The 25674-nt window shown below is 37.2% G+C and overlaps 1 protein-coding gene and 4 non-coding genes across 6 annotated transcripts in view; all 5 read right to left on the bottom strand.

Moving 5' to 3' along the window:
- Sol1 overlaps window positions 1-25674 on the bottom strand; it is a 327555-nt gene that overhangs the window by 176373 nt on the left and 125508 nt on the right. For both annotated transcript variants that reach the window (XM_076384888.1, XM_076384889.1), the window contains exons 5-6: window positions 11499-11655; window positions 10530-10589 (exon numbers count right to left, since the gene is read on the bottom strand). In XM_076384888.1, the coding sequence (XP_076241003.1) occupies window positions 10530-10589; window positions 11499-11655 (217 nt within the window). The remainder of the gene's footprint in view (window positions 1-10529; window positions 10590-11498; window positions 11656-25674) is intronic.
- On the bottom strand, window positions 17950-18068 carry LOC143184226 (5S ribosomal RNA). The gene has a single exon (XR_013002746.1). It is a non-coding gene; the product is annotated as a 5S ribosomal RNA (ribosomal RNA).
- On the bottom strand, window positions 18381-18499 carry LOC143184223 (5S ribosomal RNA). The gene has a single exon (XR_013002743.1). It is a non-coding gene; the product is annotated as a 5S ribosomal RNA (ribosomal RNA).
- Window positions 18670-18788, bottom strand: LOC143184225 (5S ribosomal RNA). Its single transcript, XR_013002745.1, has one exon. It is a non-coding gene; the product is annotated as a 5S ribosomal RNA (ribosomal RNA).
- Window positions 18959-19077, bottom strand: LOC143184217 (5S ribosomal RNA). The gene has a single exon (XR_013002739.1). It is a non-coding gene; the product is annotated as a 5S ribosomal RNA (ribosomal RNA).

The raw sequence follows: 25674 nt of genomic DNA, 5'->3' as shown, positions 1-25674 counted from the left end.
AGGAACAGTAGTACTTCTACTGGTCTGACCAGGGACGGTATTTATCTACTACTCGGCGGATAAAAATGTTACTTGCATCTCACTCAAAAAATGCAATTGCTGTCCTAGGTGAAGCATGTGGTAAAAAATTTAAAAAAAATTATGCCAACAATACACGGTGTTCCCAGGCGGTCACCCATCCAAGTACTGACCGTGCCCAATGCATTTTAACTTCGGTGATCGGACGAGAACCTTTTTTTTTTTTTTTTTTTTTGTAACATATTTATTGCACTTTGTAAAATGTATACATTACACATGTAGTATAACCATATATCCAATGTATTGTACTCTTATTGCTTACAACTAGTACCTGCTTACATGATAAGCTTAACCTAGAGATATTACTATAAGTGTGTATTATGCTCGCTTGCGATTTTACTTAATACCCTGCTCTGGTTATTATTACAATTCACGATAATGACTGAGGTGCAGGAAAATATTATATGTCGCTCGGAAAAAACCTGCCTTTAAAAGTTATACTTATGTATTATATATTATATATATACCTTAATTAGAATTCTGTGATTCTAATTCTGTTCAGTCTTTTGAGTTGCGTTCCTGGTGGAATATTTGTAGAGATTGATATGGTAATTTGTGTTTAAGTCTAAACGGAAGGTTATAACTTCTTATTTCTGTTATGTTTACTGTTAGTTTGTTGTTTCCTAGTTGGCTGGTGTAGAAACGTTCTGCTAGTTCTCTTATGTGATCTATGATTAATGGTATATCAGTATTTACATGTAAGTCCTTAATTCTAGCATACCTATTCTCAGATAATATTAATCTAAGGCACTTATTTTGATACACCTGAAGCAATTTGATATTTGTTTGGGAAGCTCCACACCACACAGGGCAGGCATACAGGATAGTGGGTCTAAGTATCATTTTGTATATTAATTTCTTATTTAATCTAGATAGATTTGGGGAAACCATCAAAGGATATACTTTTTTTTGTATAGAGTAGGCTTTGCGCAGAACTTGTTTAATATGTTGTTTATATGTTAACTTATTGTCTAGATGTACTCCTAAATACTTTGTACTATTTGATAATTGTGTTTTGTGATTATATACTTTAATTGGGTGGTAGATTTTTACATCTCTATGTTTTTTGCTAAATACTATTGCTTCTGTTTTACTGGCATTTATGGTGATTTTCCAAAAGTCGTAAAATTTAGTTAATAGGTCTACATGTATCTGTATTTGTTTAGCTGCCACAATTGCACTAAATGAGTGTGCGTAAATCGCTGTATCGTCTGCGAACAATGCTAAATTTGTTTTTGTGAATGTTGGTAGGTCGTTAATGAATATATTGAATAGATTTGGCCCTAATACAGATCCTTGCGGTACGCCTGCTCTAACTTTGCGTTTTTGACTGGTAGCCCCATTTACGTCAACCTGCAGTTTTCTATTTCTTAGGTATGAATAGACCCATTTGATTAGAGGAGTTGGATATCGGTATTTAATCATTTTATGGGTAATTCCCTCAAACCAAACTCTGTCGAACGCTTTTTCTATGTCTAATAGCAACATAACAGTTACATTATTTTTGTTGAAGTTGGTACTAATGTCGTTCACTATTCGAGTTACCTGTTGCACTGTGTTATGGTACTTTCTGAATCCAAATTGATGTTCGTTTATAATATTGTTTTTTTCTTCATGTTTTCTTAGCCTCTTCAGAATGACTTTTTCTGTTATTTTACTCATGGTTGGAAGTAAACTGATTGGTCTGTAGCTACTCGGTTCGGCACTGTTCTTTCCGGATTTTAATATGGATATGATTTTTCCTGTCTTCCAATGACTTGGAAAGTATGTCAGTTTTATTGTGGCATTGATTAAGTATACAAGTTGCACTATTGGTTTTCTGCCTAGCTGTTTGAATATAATGTTTTGAATTTTGTCCATTCCAGGGGCTTTACGCGATGGGAGTTTCTTAATTATTTCTTTGACTTCAATAGGTGATGTTATGTATTTTGACCAATCTTTATTAGAGGCTTCGTTTATATATTGCTGTACCTGATTTGTTATGTTGGTTTGTTCATAAGTATTGTTGCTAGTGTCTAGGTTATGGACTTCTTCAAATTGGGTTGCAAGCATGTTAGCCTTTTCTATATCTGTTATGGCCTCCTCACCATTCTTTACAATAGTGGGTATGGGTTTAAATTCATTTTTGAATATTTTAGTCATTCTCCATAATGAGTTATCATTTACATTCAGTTTTTCTAATTTCTTTCTCCAGGTTTCATTTCTATGGTTTATGATAGCTGATCTAATACTATTATTATATTTTTTCATTAGTTTCTTATGCTCCATATTCCTTGTTCTTTGCCAGAGTCTTCTTATTTTATTTCTATCCTTGATTAATTGTATTATATATTGTGGAAGTTTATCCTGAATTTGCTCCACACATTTTATAGGGACAGCTTGTTCGATGCAATTTTTGATTATGTTTGTATATCTCTGCACTTCTTTCTCCAGTTCACTTATAGTTCTAATATTTGGTGTTATTTTAACTCTATTGTGTGCCATTTGTCTAAATTTGTCCCAGTCTGTGTTTTCATAGTCATATATTCTTAGTGGGTTTTCTGACTTAGTTTGAGAATACAGTGTAAACATAATTGGATTATGATCTGATGATAACTCATTTAATGACTGTATGTCTGAAACATTTGTGATGTTCTTATTTATTCCAATGTCAATTGTGGTTGGTGTTGTACCATTTTCAGGAAAATGAGTTGGTTCGTCAGGAAACATTAAGCTACAGTTACTTTCTAATATGTACTTATGTAAAATTATACCTCTTGAATTATTTATGTGGCAGTTCCATGTACTGTGACGTGCATTTAGATCTCCCACCAAAATAACCTTGTTGCCTATATTAACAAGTTTATCTATATCTTTGGCTGAGTATATTGCATTTGGGCTATTATATACTGCTATAATATTTACATTACTAGCTAGCTTAATACCTAAATATTCTATAGATATATCTTCAGTCAGGTAAATTTCTTTATAAGGTATGTTATTTCTAATAAGTATTACTAAGCCTCCGGCAGTACTTCCTTTATCTTTTCTAAGGCACTTATAGTTTCGAATTTTAAGTTTAATATGTTCATTCAGTCTTGTTTCACTTATTAATACTATATCTATTTTTGCCCTTGAAATAAAATCTATTAGTTCTCCTACTCTATTTCGTAGACCATTTGCATTCCAGCTGCAAATTCTCACATTATTCATTGTTGAGTTTATCACAGAATTCTAATAATAATTGAAATTGTTGCCCAGCAGTCTTACATTGCTGTAAACTATTTCTAAAATTTCTGACTGTGGTAAGCATTTTTCTGATATTAAACATTGTGTTGAGTTCATTTATTTCTTTAGCCAGAGAGATAAAATCTTGAACATGTGTACTATTAACTGGATTATATGTTACCGTGTTGTTTGTTTCATGTTGATTATTGTCACTACTATTTATTTGTATGTTGTGTTGTACTTCAGTGTACGAGGTCTTCCTAGTTCCTAGTGATGAGGGTGGCTGATTCCATACTGGGTACACGTTATTTCTTTGCGTTGCTGAAGTAGCTCGTTGACTTAAACTAGGATACTGTGTGTGGTCCTTTACATCAAAAGTTGGTTTTGGTCCTATTTTTCCTTTTTGTTTGATTCTTTGTTGTGTGGCAGCGCTCCTCGCTTCTATTATTTTGATCCTTTTTATGTATTCTTGGCATGTTGTAGTATTTGCTGGATGGTCACCTCCGCAGTTTGCACATTTTGCAGGGGTATCCTTGCTTTTTATGCAGTCCTTTGTCAGGTGCTGTTCAGCGCACTTTAGACACACTGGTTTGGCATAACAATTTGCAGTGGCGTGTCCCCAGCTTTGACATCTGTGGCATTGTGTTACACGTCTCTTGTTCACATAATTGTCCCATTCTATTTTTGTGTTCGTTATATGTTTGACCGCTTGCCTCAGTTTGTTTAACTGCACATTTCCCTTCATCGTAACCATATATTTTGGTTGTATAGTATTTTTCATTATATTTACATTAATTATTTCATATCCCAATTCCAATAGTTCAAGTTTTATGTCCTGGCATTCTGTTTGTTCATGTAAACCTTTTACAACAAAGGTTTTTCTTTTTTCATTTTTGTCCGTGTATGTATGAAAGCTGAATTTTTCCTGTTGCCATATTCCTTTGAGAAGCTCATATTGTTCCTTCGTTGATGTGAATACTTCTGTGAAGTCATTATGGTACTTCACATGATAATCTTGTTTTAGTAAATCTTTTAATGCCTTTGTGAAAATTGAATATGATTCAATTTTTCCATGTAGCACCAGCGGTGGGGGGTTCCTGCTGCTCTTTGTGTTTGTGTTATCCTCTTCTTCTTTGGTAGTTTCATCCATATCCATTCCATTGTTGTCTTCGAGTAACTGGAATCGGTTTTGAGTAGGAATTGTACTATTTTGATTGTGTTTTTTCCTTTGAATATTATTCATTTCAGGATGCTGTATCTTTCTCTTTCTGTATTTTATAACTACCGCGCCAAATGCCTTGGCATTTTGCCCCTCATTTGAGGTTAGTAGTTCATTTTTTTGGTTAGGTTCACTTATTTTGTAATTAATTCAATAAACTGCGTGCTAATCAACTTTATAAATATTCTACTACTAATGGATTAGTAGTCTATTGAAGTTAAACTGTTTCGCAACTGTGATAATATCTTAATTCGGACGAGAACCGGTGTTTTCAACGAAACCAGTGCTCTACCACGTGCGTCCGGACGAGAACCGGTGCTTTCTGCATAGTATGATCGTTGACGGAATTATCTACTGTGAAATATCCAATACCAGGAAACAGCAAGTGTTTACAATTAATTTTATGAAGGAAACATTAGCATAATACCTATATTCCAAAATTTTCCTCTCTACTTGGACGTATTTAAAAATGTAATTGTTTTAGATTAATATAGTTTAATGGTCCTAAATTGCTATCTTTTGTTAATAGCAATGTTCACTAAATGAAGGTGCTATAAAGGAAAAAGGATTTTATTTTATTTTCGGGGTTCTAAATCTAATGACGTTTCTTTCAGTACTTTCATTGGAAGCCCTGGAACTGAAACTAGGGAAGATACATTATCATATTCGAATTCCTCAGGGGTATTTCAAAAATGGCTGTATCGAGTGTCTGACAGAGAGGAGTCTCTCAGCATCCATCAGCTCCATTCAGGATAATATCCGAGTGTGTCTGACAGTGCGGCTTAACGTTGATATATCGAGGCATTTCTCAGCGATCCTCCTTGCTCTTAGCGAATTTTATCACGACCTTCACGTCGTACGAAATAAACGTGATAAAACGCAAAATTACACAATAGAATTAATAAGCTTGTGCTTAAGAGAATAAACGTTTTGTATCACAAGAGACGATATACGCCTAATGAGTAAAGAAAGTCTGCATACACTCAGTAAATTTAATTTTTTAATAGTAAATTGGCCAAATAGATTATTTAGAATACAAATGTATACACAAGCATATCAATACTATGTACGTATAAAGAGATAAGAGTACAGTCACCTTAATAATTTTCACAATTTTGCTACTCTATCGTTCGTATAAAGAGATAAGAGTAACTATAAACGATAGGAAATCCAATTAAGAATTACTGAGCTTCTACTACACGTCACATGCCAATTTGAAGTTTCTCTTTTGATAATAGCTTTGAAACAGTATACAGTATATCGCATATAATCCCTTAGGTCTAAAGTAGCATCACGCTGTTTAAAGTTTCAACAGTGATAGTAAAGTGAGGATATAAGACCGTCGGACGGAAACCAGATCCTTTTTGGAAAAGTTAGCGGTGCGTGTCGAGCACAGGAAAATGTGAATGGCTCATAGCCATTAGTGGCAAGTATAAAGTAGAGGGATGCAATAGAAGAAACAATTAGAAGAAAACTTAGAGCAACACAAACAGAACGCTAAAAATAAATAATTCAATGTGAAACATGTAAGACAATTGTTTACCGAATATTACAAATAATATTTCAAGATAATCTGTTCTTATAACAAAGACGCGCACCTTATCGAAAAACCATTTACTACTTATTTATATTCTAGAAGAAAAGTGTAATCTACTGATCTGATTACTTCCGATATTACACTTCCTTTCGCTCAAGTGAAACTTCACTATGAAGATACATACTCATGCGATTATAGGTTTCTGAGGTTTATCGTGCGGAATAAGTTATACTACTGTGCTGCTTAGAGAGCGGTAGTGGTTAGCTTAGCAGTTCTTTCCATTTTCTAAACATTCAAGTATGTACGTAACTATACAAGATATGAATCTGTAGAAATTAGAAATTTTAAAAAAAGTAAATCACAGAAGAAATAACTGAAGAATGCAATTTATGTACGTCTGTTTATGAATGGTTGAATCTACTTCAAATATTTCATTGAAAATCGAAACAACAAGAAACCGGGCAAAATTCGTTTTAGCAGAAACATGGTGCAGTTAATTGAGTCAACGAAAACAGGGAAGCTGGCGCGAAATCAATTATCCTTCGTGCAAGAATGTTTATACTGAGCCAAAGAACGAGCGTTTGTAACGACGGAATATTAGGGGTGTGCAGGATACGCAGAAAAAATATGCACTAGACTGCGAACTAATATTTGAGAGTCACAAATTTCGACGTAGCAGTAATTGCAGGTTTTCGCAGTTACAGCTCGAATCGGCTATGAATCAACGTGGTCACTGATATAAGCAAAGCGGAAGTGTAGAATGGTTGTAAAACAGTAGCGTTTTAACGTGGCCGGGAACTCAAGAGAATTTGGTAAAGCAATTTATTTCAGCGTGTTTTGAATTTTAAAAATTCTCTAACACCTCGCTCTCCGATAAAAGTTTTTTTTCTGTTTGAATACTTGCAATCAATGTTGTACAACTTCAAAACACGTAATATCACGTTTTATTGGTTTTTGATTTTTGTTTCTACAAATTTGTATTGCTAAAATAAGAGACAAAAGATTGGATAAATAAAACTGGATAGCTGCCAAAATACCACCTATACGAGTTATTTTTACGCGTTTGTTTCTATATATACGAGTGTTAAACATTGTTCCTCTTCAAACTGGACTCACATTTTTATACATCCTGTATTCAAATGAAAAGGTATTGACTGATGCAGTTCTCGTTATTTCCCAGACAAGCTAGCTATCGCAAGGAAGTTGCTTTTAAGTTTCCGACATTCCAGTTATACCTTATCGAGAACATTTTAGAAATACATGGACAAGGACTTTTGCAAAGTTTCAGACGCTTGTCAGACTCACTTCGTACAGCACGAAACAAATATAACTTTTGACGTAGATACGAGGGAAATGCAACTAATAAACAATTTTCAAACTGCATTATGTTACTATATAAAACTAGTTATAGGAATATATATATATAGCTAAAGGAAAGCGCGCGTGAAATTCAGAATTATTTATTCAAAAATTAATAGTTCTTTTATTAAAAATAACTACTGTCGATAATTCTAAAACGTGATTCTATATATCAAAAGATATCGAAAATAATAAATAAAATTGGGTTTGGGGGTGCGTTTCCAGTAGTTGAGAAAAAACCTAAAATACACTTAGAATGTGTCTAACTTGGGCACTCATTCTACTGAAACTGCTGCACCTGACCTGGCGGATACAACTCTAAAGTAGAATATGTCCTTAGTCGGACACAGTTCTCTCGCAAAACTTAAATCGCTGAATATTTCTCGTTAGCGATTGTTTCGAGAATACTTGAAACCTTTGAAAAATTGAAGCATTCAGTACTTCAGTAACAGAGCTTAACTGTCCTTTGACTATCCATATCATAAATCTTGATAGGATAAAAAGGCGCGTACACACAACATTTCCGTACAGTGCTTGAATATAAATAAACCCTGTTTTTCCTTTTACAGTGAAGCACTGATCTTCTTAAGTCGCGACACCGTCGATTGGAATTCAAGGGTTCGAAAGCCTGGAGGTCAACGGTGGAATGAAATTACGGAAGCTCAATACTGAATTAGGACGGAGTTTGAGGATTTATCAAGGATTAACTCCTGCACGGTGCAGCTGGAAATCTCCGGGCACCTCTTGTTTCCCAAGTAGACCTTACCGTCACCCGTTCTCGGCTCTAAGTCTTCGCGCAGAGAGGAACTTTATGTGGGTTAAGTAGAATCATGGTCCGTAGCACGCTCAAAGGATTTAGGGGCCAGGCATAGCCGGCACTACAGGGTTTAAAAAGGAAAATTCCCGTAGGAGTACGTTTTCCCCGTCACTTCAAGTGCCTATTGTGGTTAGGTTAATAACGACTGATCGTTAAAGCATCGTGTTAATTTCGAACGTTTTTGCTGACCCTCTTAAATCCTCGAGAAAAAACACCGTACACCTCTTTCTGATTATTCGATGATCCTTTCAGCATAAAGATACTTTGAATTATCTAAGTAAATCTGCTTCGACTGAACGATCTCCATTTCGAGGTCTAATTTAGTTCTAGTAAAACTATTTTCATAATTTCGAGTCACTTTGAAAAAGGATTTTGTTTCATTGAAGGTATATTTCATCTCCTCATGTTGTTGTAAAAATACTAACGTGGCACGAATAAGTTAGAAACTTTAATACGACATATTTCATCAGCTTTCGAATTTTCTTAAGATTCTTAAACTACCAGATTTTACGACGCTATCCTCTAAAAGAGAGTATTCGTGCTAACCTGTTTAAGGAGATATAGCGCAGTGATCCCTTAGGATTACCATATGACAGATTTATGCTCGTGATATCGAAAGCATTAGACGTTTCACACTGTTATGTTCTAAACAAGTTTTTGGAGCTGCTTCGAATTCTACGTCGATTATATAACACATGATAAATAGAATTATTGGTATTATTTGGGTCAGATTAATTATAAATCCCTCTGCAACAGTCCACGATTAACTGTATTTAGTCAGTTAAATGTATCAAACGCTCATAATCGTAAACACGTGATAATACATAAACTCACTTTACAGCCCTGTTTAAGTTATATTAAACTTTGAACGAACGATCGAATGGAAAAATATTAATCCAGAGTTTATCGTTCACGCAAATCTCCGTTGCGAGCTTTAATACGCTTGCTGGTTGGTTAGGTTGACGTACCATCGAACGAATACAATGTTCAGCGCGAGAAAACTTTTAAATAGAAAAGTTTCATCCTGGCACTCGCGATCTTGCTACTGGGTGCCGTCTCGTTAACTTATAAATGTTGATAACCTACTGGCGTCGTAATTCACAGTTAATGTAATAGGAGCACGATTGACACTGAGAATGAGTCCCTAAAAAAAGTTTCTACGTAAGGGTGTTATTTATTATGAAATAAAAAAAGTGACAGACGTGAAATTTCCAGAAGTAAAAATACTGTACTTGATGCAATTTAGAATTCTGTATATTTTATATATTTAATAGTTTAAAATTTGTTTGATATCCAAAAATTTTAATGCAACAGCAAGAACGAATTGAAAGCAGTGAAATCATTAGCAACTACATTTTAAGTTTTGAACGGTTGCCTGCGTTTTCTATTTGAAGAGCAATGCCCTCTGCTCTCGAGTCGAAGAGTTCAACTAGGTTGCGTGGCTAGATGTTGGAAGAAATTTCATAAACTTCTCACTGACACGTCAGTCGGATGGTCTTAACGCATTTGTTAGGCATGCCTTTTGACACGACGTGAAACGAGCAGTTTCGAAACTTATAAACTGACTGTGCTGGACTGTAATCCATTTAATGGATGCTTCCTTCTACCTTGCCAGGACAGGCTAAAGTCATGCTAGGTAAATTCATGACTTTGATTCTCTTTGCTAAATCTCCTTTACTCGTTCCTATTTTTATACTTTTTTCTAAAACTTGCTCAACTTCATTTCTGTCTGGAATATGCAGCGAATGATATTCAATCTACTGTTTTTCCTGAACTTAATTTCATTAATATTGATATAAGCAAGAAGGTGGAATCAGTTCGAATTTTACGTTTCGAGAATTTGTCATTATTAAATCCAGAGCCACGTTATTTAGTTTGCAAACTACCAAGCGTTATGCGGTTCTAAAACTTGAAATTGAATTTTCTTTTTGCAGGGTGAATATTCCCAACTATGATTAAGTTTCATAATTCATTTATCATGGGTATAATTTTGTTAGAGACAGCTGTTCCATTTAGAATACTGTACATGATAGGAATAACGTAAAAATTTTCTATCAAGTGGTGACTACATCATCTAAATTCTAAAAAATCATTAACTTAACGTACCCATTATGTTTAACAAACACATCAAGGATATGAAGCCCTCGAAAAATACGTCAAAAATTCAAACAAGTCTACACAGATTTAAACTTCGCATAAGTACCTGTTGCATATTGTAACGACTACGTATCACCATTAAAAACCCCTCATTTAAAAAATAATTATATACATAATAAATTATTTAAAACCAAAATAATGATACAAAAACTCACCTCAAGTCACCCTTTTGTAAAGAAATTTCCTCGAAAACTAAGCGAATCCTCTCCTTCAATCTGTAACAGAATACACATATCTTAAATTTCAATTAAATTTAACGTATCTCCCGCGCATTGAAAATTTTGTCTATCTCGTCTTGAAATATTTAAAAAATAATCAAGCCTCATAATTCAACAATTTTGACAGCCAGCAGCGCGACAAGTATCGGAGTGCGATTTGTAGCATTAACGCCGTCTCGACAGTCATGAATGTACGTTGAACGGATTGCACGCGTGTACACGCGAGCATCCGTCAAGTTTATAGTTATGCTCGGTGCGTTGCAACCCTGACGTAACTGTTAGGCACACTGAACTGCAAACGCTACTTTGATGCAATTACTGCAATTAAGCGGAAGCCACAATACTATGGGAATCATATCTGCATACTAGTCCAGCGCGGCGCCGCGATTAAAGTCACTGCATACGAACAGCGATGAAATTGCGAGATTGACCGTCATTCCAGGTGATCGCTAACTGTCAGAGAAACTATCAGCTACATCTACGTACTCCCGAGGCGAACGCTAACTTTCACTTTGCTTCGATACCCAATCAAACGTTTCACCCATCTAACTTCGACAATTTTTAATCCCCTAACTTGTAAAATATACATACACATTGCACTCTGTGTACTAAATCTGTGAAAATCAGTCAGTAATCAATTTTTGATTGTTAACGAATAAAAATTACGATCGGTGTCACGTTTAACGAGACTCGCGAAAAATAGTATTCCTGGAATTGAGGACTGTACAAAAAGTGTAAATTGTGTATCTGACGTTAATTAAATCGACAATCGTATTACAGATTGCAGCCGTTAAACGCGCGGGGGCGTTAGATATATGGCGCGTCTCGAGATTGGCCCCGAGATGCATTATATATGGATTATGTTGGGATCAGTTTGCGAGCTTGATAGTAGGTCAACCTAGTTACCTGGCTCGGAAGAGGTACGAGCACCGGATGTTCTTTGGGTAAGAGGACGGGTATCGTGGCGAGTAGAATCGTCCGTATTGCGGTGTTGACTGTGAACTGACAAACTCGAGGTCGCACATCGTGCCGGGAATCAGCACACCATCAGTCTCGAACAATCCTGGAATAGAAAACAGTGATAAATGGTTAAATGAAAATACGCTCTGATTTGTGATCTCCCCATGACTCATCTGTTTTGGAAACTTCTCCGTAAACTTTTAAATACTGAAGGAACGAGATAAATGGAATAGAATTGGTCTTCTAAAATCGTTAAGGAGTTGGCGTTATACTCCTCTTGACAGCAAAGTTTATGTAGGAATAATTATATTTAAATTTCATTTTCGTGCAATATATAAGGGTTGAATAAAATCCTCTTCAGAAGAAATATGAAGTATTATATCAAACATATATTTCAAAAACGTCACATCTCAAATAAATGTGGTTTTCAGGAGACCATTATTTTTAAGTTTAGAAAAGAATTACGCACTGGTAAAATTTTTATGATAAATAGAGGTTTGTTTATCGAACTGTTTTATAGTCTTGAAAAACACCACTTTTGAGTTATATTAGTTTTGATACAGGTGTGTAATATTATCAGAATGTATTATTATTATCTGATGCACTCGTGTCCATCCTACGTATTTTATTAAGGTAAGTTACAATGAGAAGGGACTAATGGTTCAGAAAGTTTGAAGTCCACGGGGACAGGTGCGTGCAGACAGCTTGCTTATTGATTAACCCATGTCACACATTTCGAATCTCTCTTTAAAGCTGACGTTGCAACGAAACCATTCCGAGTGACCGCGCACGCTTCAACAACTGAGGATTTTCCCGTTTATTCCGTTTGTGTCTGTGTTAAAAGCAAAGCATTCAGTGACATTGTCGAGAATATTTTTGAATCGTATAAATCGTGATTACGCGTTAACCCCTCTGAATAATTTTTCTCTGAGAGCGGTTCCGTGTAATTTGAAATTAAAACGGAACACCGTGAAAGCTAGAAAATGCCAACGCTTGCCATGGAATATATTCAGCATTCCGATTTCCGATTCGCGAATACTCTTCGTAAAATACCTCATCGTTTGATTGTACCGTTAAATTTATTTTCAGCTTCTGCAATTTCAAGAATGTTTCGAGTCTCGCTGGAAAGAGCAGAAGCCTATGCTACGACTGAAAAGCTAAATAAAGAATTTTTCTTTTGTAACGAAAAACAAAGGTGGCCCTGTTTTTTAAGAGGAAACAGCCAAGTGAACTTAATTAGCGAACACACCGACCTTTTCAGTGCGCAAACTTTTACGATAGATTTTACAGTTCCATGTCATTGATTCTCACAACATAATTATTTATTGCTAGTAAAAAATACATGAACTAGCTTTTCGAAAATTTTAATATGTGAAGTAGATCATATAAATCACGGAATGATTTGATCTTGAGGAACTTAAATTTAGTAAGAGGGGTAAGGTAGAGGGGAAAGGGTGTAAGATGCTTGATGGACGTATTTAGTGTTCTATGACAGAATACAGGTATTTATCTTGACAAATGGTAACTATCTACCCTAGAGGCATCTGAATGACGTAATCAGCCAGTAACATAATGACACGTCAACACCCTAAGCGCTTAGAGAAACCTAATTATCGTATCTACATTTGCATGCCTATGGACTTAATATATTATCGATGAATTGGGTTAATCATGGTCCTCTTAAATAAACTCTCAACATAAGCAGACTATAACGAAATTAATAAAAATAGAGTGCAATTGAAATGGAAAATAGTAAATTTCTCACATCGTAAATTACAGTCCAGAATTCATTTTTCTACTTCCTTTCCCACTTCCCTATTCGTTGCTATCACAGACTTCCTACTTCTCCCGTCCAAGCTTGTCCGCTGTTGTGCTTTACAATGAAAGAGTTTCACTCATATTAACTCCTCATGGTGGAGCGTACAACAGGACACACAGAGTATCTCCTGCGCGAAGAGCCGTACGTGGGTAGGGCACTTAATGGCAAACATCCGGCGTCGTATATTCCGCCATAAAACTATCCGAGCCCAGCGGGAATCAGAATTCAAGGTCGGAAAAACAACGGAAAGTACGAAGCTCCGTTTCATGTGCCCGGAATCGTTGAAAGAATACGGAGACTGAGCAGAAGAAGAGATAAAGTTTCACCTTTTCACCTTGGAAATTATTAAGCGCGGAAGGGAATTTTAAAAATGCGCTTTTTCTGCAGAGAAGCAGGACGCGATACATGCATAAGTGAAAACAATGAGAATTAAGAAAATTAAGAGTTGAGATACAAATCCATTACACGTTTCATTAAATTCTAGTAAACTTGTAGCCGCAGATTTCGTAGAATGGGTATGGTTCTGTAGTAAATAACAGAGCAAATCTATCCATTGCATTTCCATTACTTAATTTAAAAGTGCTGGCTGTTAAAAATTCTGAAAAGACTCGGCAATCTCAGGACTTGCGATTAAATGACGAGACACGATTAAGTGACTTGCATGCATATTCATGTTGCCGTGTATTAGCATACGATGTCGCAAGGCCGCGGAAAAGAATCCATGAAACTCATTCAACGAAGAAAGTGAAATCTCGGTGACGTAGGAAATTGAGCCAAATAATACAAAAAAGGGAAGCCTGGAAACTCTTGCAGCTAGAAATTCGTTTTGTAATACGTTCAGCCAAATTTGCTGTAAAGATGGTTCAAATTTTCATATTTTCAAATTTTCAAATTTTCAAATTTTTAAATTTTCAAATTTTCAAATTTTCAAATTTTCAAATTTTTAAATTTTCAAATTTCAAATTTTCAAATTTTTAAATTTTCAAATATTCGAATTCTATTAGATATACAACTTAACTAAAACTTTACGGTTAGACAAGATTGATCCATCGATAAAATGTTACCCTTTGCTACACGTATGACAACATATATTTTAAAGGTTCACATAAATGTTCTTTTTGACAATCATGGGGTAGGTGCCAAGAACTGTGAAATTTCGGACCGATGAAAGTTTCAGTTACCGCATGCAACCCTCGAGCTTTGATGCTTCCTAACCCCTTGAAATTTTGGTTAACTCATTGCGACGGCTGAGAGTAACCACTGGGGAAACTGCAGCGGTAAAGTGCTCACTGTTCATGCTGTTAATCGCCAATGTCGATGAGAGTTTCTCCTGACCAGCTGCGTTTTAATTCATAACTCTTCCCTCCATGTTGCAACGCGTCGAGGAACCATTTTAATACGAACTCATTTCGATGTTCCCGGATTCACGAATAAAACAGAACCAGTTGTAAAAATCAGAGTAGAATTTTTTTTCTTCATGCGAGGAACACTAACGAGGATAGCGAACAATAATAACGATTCCTACGTGACGAATGAGAAGTACGATATCTGAATATTTTCAACTGACTCAAAAATACGAAAAAACCTGCACAAAATATATAGTTTCGAGCATCAGCAAAAAAAAGTTCTCGAAAAATTGTATAGCAATTTTTATACGAGTACATTACTATCTATAAATACGGCTAAATATCTGTGTATTAAATGAATGAAAATATCAAATAATTAAAGACCAAAAATTATGTTATAACTTATTTACGAGAAAAGTAAATATATCTACAGCCGAGCTTGTTCAATACTAAATTGGGCACCAATGGAAATGATTAAAATTATTAAACGATGCGTGCAATATCCATTAAAGCATAACGACCTATATTATATTCTTAACGTATATTGTATACGGTTGAAAACTGTACTTCTGAAAATCAGACCGCGTGTAAAACGCAGGGAGTATTGGAAAAAAGAAAACTAGATATACAATGTAACAAGTGAAAAGAGTACCGATACGCTTTGTCGCTAACTTATGATCCCACGAAATAAAGAAAGCTCAAAAATTCAATATCACGTAGCACAAGTTAAAGTTTGAAAAACACATGTGACACGGAATACAATTTTCTATTTTTTTTCTTTTTTTCTGAAATAACAGAAACATGCAAGCTCAGAGAAAAATTCTTGTCGATTTTCGACATTCGACATCACGTCCCTTGTTCACTTCATCGCTGTAGCTTTCGATAGTCTCCAATCGAAACGATGTATGGAAAAGTTCAACACGAAGGAGAAACAGAAATTTTCACTGAGTGGAATTTCCATCTCGTATTACATCAGCCGACCAGTGGTTATGACTTTCAAGTATCTTTCCCTCTCTGATATTACACTAATTCTTAGTTTCAGTGAAATGAGGTGTATTAATTTACTGAACAGAGCAAAGAAACAGTTTCTTTTATAACATATGGTTTATAAACAAATTTCTACTTCCTAAAAGACGCCATTTAGAAATATATGGATTCAGTTGTCTGCTTGAAGTTAAAAACAAGTACATACATACCAAGATAACGTTGTGTATCGGAGAGTAAAGATTTGTACTTGATTGACTGAAAGTTTGAACATGTTCGTGGTGACTAGAAAGACTTTACTCAGCATTTAAAAATATTTCATAAAAGTATAAATTCAATCCCACGATGCAGTTGACTCCACTAAACAAAAGCCTTACACGTCACAAACAGTCAAAAATAAACGAAATCCCGCGAAAAAGCTACAAGTAAAAGCTGAAAACGATCGTAGTCAAAGGAAAATAAAATCCCGTTGTGGCGAAATCGTACGTGTAATACGTTTTACGATACGCAGGCATTACACCTGGACACCGGAAATTTAGGAGGCAACGTTCCGACAACCAACAGATCTCATCTGAATATTTTACAGACCGCCGCGGTGCCGGAGGCGTCGCGCATGCTGGTGTGTCGATGCATAAAATTTCACGTCACATCCTCGGACATTCTCAAAGAAAATGAGAACGAGAGCGAAGCGGGGAGAAAGAGAGACGAAGCCATGGAAGAGGGAACGGAAGAGGGTGGAACGTAAAAAAAGCGAGGAAAATGAGAGAGGAGGAAGTCGAGAGAAGTTACACGTAGAAGTGAAGAAATTGCGAAACAAATGAAGTGCAGAGAAAGAAAAAATAAAGCTGAGAGGGAAGAAACGGGTGGAAAGCAGAGCCACGTCTCGAGGGGGTCGTATGCGGTTCAAAAGTTGCGAAAGTTGACGATGGAATCAAGTTTGAAACGCGGCTGTTCCCTTAGACGCGTTCAACTGCGACGCTTTGACGACCGGTTGGATCGTGAGCGGCAACGTGCCGCATTTTTGCATAATCTTCGCATTCGTTTCAACGACGTAGCCGTGGCAGCAGGCGAGACTGGAAAGAAACCTCGGCGCTCCTGCGACAAGACCGCACGCTTTGACGTGTCACGGCTTTCGTGCGAGGCTTCGCGATTGATGCATTTCTGCCAGCCACGTCGACAGTTCTTTACGACCCTCGACCTTTACATCACTGCGTGAGAAAATTTAGTGTATCAGGATGAAAGCCAGTTACGTTATCTGAAGTCAGTGGAAGTGTGTACCGCGTATGAAGTTGAAGCATTATGCACACTAACAAATAACAACAAATAAAATTACTGTAAATCTTTCGTACAGAAGCAATCTCATACAGTACAGTTCAATGTAGTCCTTGAAATTATTATAAGTCGGGTTAAAGAGAAACATTTAATATCTGATAAATTTCAATCCGAGTCATTTTGACAAATATTATTTTAATGTTCAAATAACATTCAAACGAGCTGAAGCTACACAAATTACCTTATGGTTAACTTTACTATTCTTTTGATGTAATATTAAGATACCTATCCGCGATCTGTTATACATATATGCACCAGCAGAGGGACACGCGAATGATGTATTCTCATCGCCTATGCGGCTGCGCTGGCAGATCATAAAAGATTCATTACGAATCCTCTACGAAGAGGGCCCGATGTGGTAGCCCGTCTATAAAAGATCTGCAAAAACCGCTTTTTTACCGTCTTAAATTCTTTGTCTGCCCTAACGAGAGGACGAAAAGGGACATTTAAATGTTCCTTGTGAGTAACGTCGCGCGAACGAACGCTTCAACTTCCGCGAAACTCGTTGTTCCAATTCTCCCCTTTATCGGTCCGAACAATGCTCCTGGTGCTCCCAAAAGTTTCAGCCTGCCGCGCTTAGCACATTCAACGTTTTACACAACTGAACGGAATCATCCTTCAGAGTATTTGGACACATGGATAGCCTTTCTTATTCTCGTACGATATATAGGATAATATTCAGTTTGAATTTTAGAGTTAAAAGTTTACTAATGTGACAGCTATCTGACTTTCACGCTTGACGTACTGTATCGTGATACAGTAATCGTGATGTAACAGAGAAAAAATCAGTATCAGTAGGTATTCTACTCGGCTATTTTACGTAGCCTTCAACTATAAATAAAATGATAGTTAAACACACAATTTCACCTAATTTTTATGGGGCTACAATTTTAAATAGAACTGTAAAAAAAAATTGTGCCAACAATACACGGTGTTCCCAGGCGGTCACCCATCCAAGTACTGACCGTGCCCGATGCATTTTAACTTCGGTGATCAGACGAGAACCGGTGCTTTCTGCATAGTATGATCGTTGACAGGATGATCTACTTCGACTCGTCTGACCAGGAACAGTAGTACTTCTACTGGTCTGACCAGGGACGGTATTTATCTACTACTCGGCGGATAAAAATGGTACCTGCGACTAAATTTTGTTTCCGAATTTTGTAGCATGTAGATGTACATTCTTAACCGATATTGTCTATAATAAAGTCGAAAATAATATCCCCAGCACGATAAATATGTAGAGCCTTTTTTGTTCATTCATCCTGTGTATATTTTTGAACCTCACTCAAAAAATGCAATTGATGTCCTAAGTAAAGCATGTGGTAAAAAATTTAAAAAAAATTATGCCAACAATACACGGTGTTCCCAGGCGGTCACCCATCCAAGTACTGACCGTGCCCAATGCATTTTAACTTCGGTGATCGGACGAGAACCGGTGCTTTCTGCATAGTATGATCGTTGACGGAATTATCTACTTCGACTGGTCTGACCAGAAACAGTAGTACTTGTACTGGTCTGACCAGGGACGGTATTTATCTACTACTCGGCGAATAAAAATATTACTTGCAACTCACTCAAAAAATGCAATTGCTGTCCTAAGTAAAGCATGTGGTAAAGAATTGAAAAAAAATTATGCCAACAATACACGGTGTTCCCAGGCGGTCACCCATCCAAGTACTGACCGTGCCCGATGCATTTTAACTTCGGTGATCGGACGAGAACCGGTGCTTTCTGCATAGTATGATCGTTGACAGGATGATCTACTTCGACTCGTCTGACCACGAACAGTAGTACTTCTACTGGTCTGACCAGGGACGGTATTTATCTACTACTCGGCGGATAAAAATGTTACTTGCAACTCACTCAAAAAATGCAATTGCTGTCCTAAGTGAAGCATGTGGTAAAAAATTTAAAAAAAATTATGCCAACAATACACGGTGTTCCCAGGCGGTCACCCATCCAAGTACTGACCGTGCCCAATGCATTTTAACTTCGGTGATCGGACGAGAACCGGTGCTTTCTGCATAGTATGATCGTTGACGGAATTATCTACTGTGAAATATCGAATACCAGGAAACAGCAAGTGTTTACAATAAATTTAATAAAAAAATATCAACATAATACCTGTGTATCAGAATTTTCTTCTTTGTACATAAAAAAAGGCGAAGCTAAATAATTTAAGTTTTAGAAACGATTAATCTTAAAAGTTTCACGGAAAAGAAGCCATGGTTAGTTGACTGAAATTGCATCGCCCGGAGCGGTATGAAACTGCCTCATAACAGCGGCCAGGGTGCAGCGAGAAATTACTTTTGCTGAAACCGAACTGACCCCTAGAACATCTGAAAATTAAATTTACCCGCTTGCTCTTTCGACTGGAAATCTTTCCTTCGATACGTACAACCGTTTTCCAATGCCCTCTATCGATAGCTCTGAGAGTATTCACCGGTGCCCGAGTCAGCTAGCAGGACGACAACAAAATTACCAAGAAGTCAAAGGTATTCGATTCCTTTTCAGCTGAGCCACTTTTCCCAAAGTGAACAGAATTTCGCAAGCGAAACTATTTTCATACGATCCAAATGGGAGCTTGATGTTACTCGAACAGTGACAAATGCTGACGACAAATTTTAACGTAGCTGTACTGTTTTTAGAAAAACGATTTCGACTAATGTTTTCTTGAATGTTTTCGAAGGAAAGAGGATTTATACCGTAACTGTGTAGTAAAACTATGGCTAGCTATGTGTGTCTGGATCTACTGAGGGGCTGAACAATCGCCTTATATCTCCTTTCGTGAACCCTCACATCCTTTATGTATTTGTTGTTATCCACATCATTGAAAACTTTATATCCAATTACCACCGTCTTTTTTACTCTACTATGTATAATTTAAAACATATCTTGAAATCGACCTCGTGCTCTTTGACTCAAATAGAAAAAGAAATGTGACATTTTTTTCTTTCCTCGGAATGAGAAAAAAAGCTCTGCACTGTGTTTCTCCGGGATTTGGGTCAAATAAAAACGTTTTCGTTTATTTCTGATAATAGAGAATCATAATAAGGGAAAAGTCTCTTATCGCTATAATATTAGTAAAACTGTAAGAAAAGAATACAATATTTTCGACCATTACCTAAATTTTCCAAGTAAGCCAAATATGAAAAGGAGGCTAATTAGACTAGTGAAATACTGAAGACATCTGCAAAAATCTGTACTTTCAAGACTACAAACAAAATTAAACTTTTTGCAGTTTCATGCACTGAACATCGAAAGTTAGATACACTCGAAGAAACTGAAGCTTTTACCTGATCGCGAAAGCTCAACTTGTAATGGCATTTTTATTCAAGAATATTCAACGAAAATGTTACATTCACACCTAAGTAAATTTATTTATTATTCTATGGTATTCTATTACCAGTCTCGTTCTCCATATCCTCCGTTTCTAGACGTAACAGGAGGAGCCTTGAAGCAGAAGGAAATTGCCATGTGCTTATATAGAGCAGCACCGACGCCATAGAGATATGGCGTTCAGAACAATTGTTATAAGTTGCAGACAATTTTGTTCCTACTCCGTGACCATTTCTCCCACGTATTACTTCCCTTCATGCATCCACCTCTGCTACTTCTCCACCTCTTACTCTTCTTATCTCACAGCTCGTCTTTCTTGCACCATATCTGTTTCCCTCAATTTCTACCCGCCAGTCTTGTACCGCGGTGCGCCAGGAAAGGTAATCATAGGGAGGGAGAAAATTGTCTGTAACTTATGATAACCTTTGAAGACTACTATGTTACGCCCTACTACTGTACACCATGAATTACAATGACATTTCTGTGACTTGGCATCGACCAATTGCAATAAATATTTAGATTTTTTTGTAACAGATTTCTTAAGGGTTGATGCATACTAGAATAATATTTTTCAATCCGAAATGAGATTTATATTTCGATTGTCAGAAGACAAACAGGTAAACTGCGGACTGCGCAATATCGTGAAAGAATAAGATCGATAGAAAGCAAATACTGTCTCCATGAATTAGAAATAACTGTTAGTCGAAGCTAACTAGATGACTACCTAGCTTGAAAGGTAGAATCAATACATCTTCGATGGAGCATCAAAAGACACTTTAATCATCTCTATAACGATTCAAGTATTCAATATTTTTTAAAAATAATACCTACTTTCCTGTTCCTCACTGTTGCACTTATGAAAGATAAATGTAAACATGTGAGTTTCAATTCAGTTATTCGATACATTTAATCTTTATATTTCATAAAAAATGTATCTCCTAATCCTTCTATTCTTATTATCTTCACGGAAAATCCAGTATAGTAAATTATCAAAGGTGAAGGTGCCCGAACCTGATTAACGATATTCATTTGTAGTGCAGCACAGGCAGGAAAGTAAAAAGGCAAACGAAAGTGGTGCGAAAGTGGGATGAACAAGCTCGCTTTCTGCCTACCGCTAGCCCGGATAGAAAATGTCACAGCGTATACGGCGCAGGCGGTTCGCGTGGAGCCCATTTAAGCTTGAGATCCCGCGCGACATATAAAAGTCGTGCGTTAAGCGACGAAATTAATTTCGCGGTCGCGGAGCGTGTTTTGCTAGCGCGACGAGCCACCTTTGTCTCGGAAACTTTCAACTTCCATTTTATAATTGTGGCGCGGTTCCAAAGTTACACGGAGACATCGCGGCTGTTCCCTCGTTTCGAACGACTAAGTTCTACGCGGGTTCAGGTAAAACTGAGCACTTTTAAGCGGCCTCCGCTAGATACAAAGCGCTTCGTAATTATTCGAAATTTATGTTGACCGTCCCAAGAGCTCGGCTCGCTAAATAAATTTCAGATGTTTCACTTAAACTTATCCTCCACCCCGATACGACGCACGACCCTAGACCCTTCTACGAGTACAATTAATGGCGCTGCTTGGAACCAACGAAAGAGTACATAATGAGCCAAACTCTTTTAAGCTCGTCTTGAAGAAAAGAGTTAAGCAACTTATACGGCGGATTTTCCTTGAGATTCAGTCTGCTTTTGTTTAAAGTCTGTTATAGAAGGAAATGGTATAAGAGGAGAATAGTTTTCATACTTTGCAAATTGATAAGCACCTCTAAACTGGTAGTGTGCACAAAGTTTAAGCGTTCAATATCGTTAACTTTCTGGCAGTTGTTCTTGATAAGGGAATTCCATTTGATAATGGAATAATAGCAGTTCTGCTTATATAGTAAATAACGCGAATGTGCTCAGCTGGCAGGAGCGCACTCATAGCCGAACAAAATTGTAATTTGCATTGTTTAAAATCAGATAAATAGCTGGTTTGGCTGCCGATCAACATTATTCAACGTGTCGAAAATATCTCGGCACATTTATAGTCCATGCGTTAATCCCCACGGCTCGTGGCTGAAATTAATTTTCGTTAAAATTACAGGACGCTGAATGTTGACGAAAGTTCATGATAAACCTGTTAAAGATAACGTCATGTTCCTCATAGAGACATACCAAATATGAAAGTAACAAAAATAATAGATATAAACGTAAAAGATGTGTTTAGAAATAAAATTTTGAATTTAAATTAAATTCAACCAACGATTTTTTTTAAATTTTAAATTTGAATTCAATTTTATAACGTTTTTTTTTTAATGTTGAATTCTTGTCCAATTTTGCAATGCTCTTTTTAAATATTGAGTTTGATTTCAATTGTATAGCCTTTAAAAAGTAGCAATAATACTAATAGCTTCTGTGTGCATTAGCTAACAGTTATAGATCTTCCAATTCAATAAATAATAAAAAAAAAAATAAATACTACAGCACCGTGGAAGCAAACAATTTTAACTTCAATAAATTTTCTAATAGGTGCTTAACCGCGCGAAAAGTACAGCGGAATCTCGATTAACAGGCTCATTTGGAACCGAGCCAAACCGATTATGACGAAATCCGATGGAAGTGTGATTGAAACCGCATTTATTTACGAAGTCATTGTCTTTCATCCACAGGGAGCTCAACAAACTGATCATAAACTCAAACAAAAAAACTCTTAATAAACATACATATATAATAAACAAACTGCTAATACCAGTGTCCGACCATGATCACTGAAACACCCTGTAGATTCATAATCCATTTTACCGATTCGAACGCATCAACTCGTCATATACTACCAATTTGTCACAAATCAACAGCGAGCCTAACTTCGTTTCTCAATTACAGGCGAAACGAATTTCACGCGCGAGTATCGCCGTCGCTCCAATCTCGATCGATTGTCGCCGGAAGTGGAACGGCAGCGGATAACGATCATGCTTCCGATATTTTTATCGTAGCTCGTACACGTACCGACCGATCCGACGGGGCAGAACACTTTGTTGACGCTAAACGTTGTTTCAGAAACATGTCGACGGGGACGTGTACACGAGTGTGCACCAGAACGAACTGTCGTTTCACACGCCGTCGAGTAAATACTGAATCGATAGTCCGCTGTAATACCGGCGTATGGCCAGTTCCAGATATCATTCGGCGGGCGCAAACACTGCCAATGACGTCGTTCCCGTATAATTGTTAATTAATACCGCGCATCTGGCGGTGCGTGAACGATAATGTTTTGCAAAGTATCTTAAACGATTCCGAGGGCGGGGACCGGCTGTGAACCAGCTGTGCCCGACAATGGACTCTGTATTAGTGACCTGTGATTCGAAGGGGATTTAATTCATTACGAAGAAGATAGTTGAAAAACGTATCGGGGCCAGAGGAACAATAGCGTGTATCCTCCCTCTGATGCCTGTAAATTACGTTTATGGAGCAATAAAGTTGAGTGTATAGAAATGTAAATGTGTTTAGTTATACTTTACTGCCTAATGTTCTGTAGATTAGACACAGCTTTGCCATTGTGTGATAACGCACAGGAAAGTATTAACAAAGCGGGATTTATGTAGGAGATAAGTTAAGAAATTTATTTTAATTAGCCGCTGGTGGTGATCATCGATATACCTTAAAATTCGTTACCCTGTAAACATATTTAAATTTATGTTTGCTTGCTTCAGGGGAAGTTACTTCAAATAATAAAGCATACCAGGCGATATTCAATAATGTCCTATAATATACGATAATTAATTATAGCATACACCAAGCTCATGAAAATTTATTATAGAATCAAGTCTATATCATGGTCATGTGATCATACGTAAAATTCTTGAATTTTGATACATATCGTGTTCGCAACAAAAACAAATCCAACTATAATTATCTCGAAGTACCTTCTTCTACAAAGTATAGATTTCACAAAAACAAAGCAGACATCATCCTGTAACAAACTCTATTATACAAGCAGTAGTAAGAATATCCAGAAGACCCTGAGGATTTCAAATAACCTATTGCTAGTAATGGTGTCCCATTACAGAGCAATCGATAACACAATCAACCGAATCGATTACGATTTTCAAATACCTCGAGACATGACTCTAACAGAATCTTCCAAATTTAACACTCTCCTTTCTACGACTCTGGTACACTTCATTCCAAGGCTAGAAGGAGGGACCAGCCGGAAGGTGTTCCCGAACATAACGAACTTTCGCAATTTTCCATCGAAGGGACGCTTACTCGTATAACCAGGTGGTGGCGGCTCTCTCTGCTCTCTTTGTCTCTTCATCTGATACAATCTCCCTCGAGGATAACTCAAGAACGGAGCTTTCGTTGGTCGATTAACGACTGCCGAACTTCGAAATGATTCCCGCGCCGCGGCAGAAGAACCGCCCCGTTGCCTATTCCCACCCCCTTCAACCCCCAAAACAAAGTAAGTGGAACGGCAAGTTAAAATAGAATCCATCTTGCTATCGACGTACGCGATCGATCGTGAAAACCTCCTTTCTCGCCAGAGAACTCCCCGCGACCGTCTCTATTTCCGTAGGTGATCTGATTTCGTGGAATTCGATTATTATCCCCCTCCTCGCCCAGTCTTCCGTCGTTCCAGGCGTTCGCTATAAGTGGAAGGCTCCTTTGATTTTCTGCATCGATAAAGGGATGGTGTAGGAAGCTGCGCGACGCGTGCGAGCGAAACGATTCGTACGCGACGGATCTCGATAAGGAAATGAGAGGCTAAGATCGTTGCGTTTTGTAGATAAAGTTCGGGGTGGGAAGGTCCCTGGGCAGGGGAGCGCGGGAAAAGATTCGCGAAGTTGTCGCATTGCTGGCTCGAACGAGCGTAATCCGCGCCAATGGACTTTCCTCAGGAACGTCTTCCATTCCCCCGTTTGTGTCTCAGCATTTACTTTGAAGTCGTTCCGCAGCCGCGTCGTTTGTAGTTAGTTCCTTTCTTTTCCGCTTTTTCGAAAAATTCTTTGATACCCTTCTCCAACTCCTCGCCTTACGTAAAATTCTTTACGACTGCGTTGCCCGTGATATTTTTTCATTTTCCCGCGTCGCCTCCTTCGCCCATCTGGGCTTTATCTAAAGAGATACGTGCGTTCGCTTTACCTTTTTAACCGTGACGCGAGGCGCGAAGGAATTCCAGAGCACGTCCTTGGTAAAATTTTCATAGCATGAAAGAGTATTATCTCGATCTCTGATAAACTCTTTATTAATGCGCTCAATCTTCACTACTGACGAACTCAAAGTCTCGTTACAATTTTCTATTCTGTTGCGTTGTATCTGGCTCCATTTAG

Source organism: Calliopsis andreniformis, chromosome 9 (genome assembly GCF_051401765.1).
Source record: "Calliopsis andreniformis isolate RMS-2024a chromosome 9, iyCalAndr_principal, whole genome shotgun sequence".
Lineage (NCBI taxonomy): Eukaryota > Metazoa > Arthropoda > Insecta > Hymenoptera > Andrenidae > Calliopsis > Calliopsis andreniformis.
This window is presented reverse-complemented; position numbering and strand designations above follow the sequence as displayed.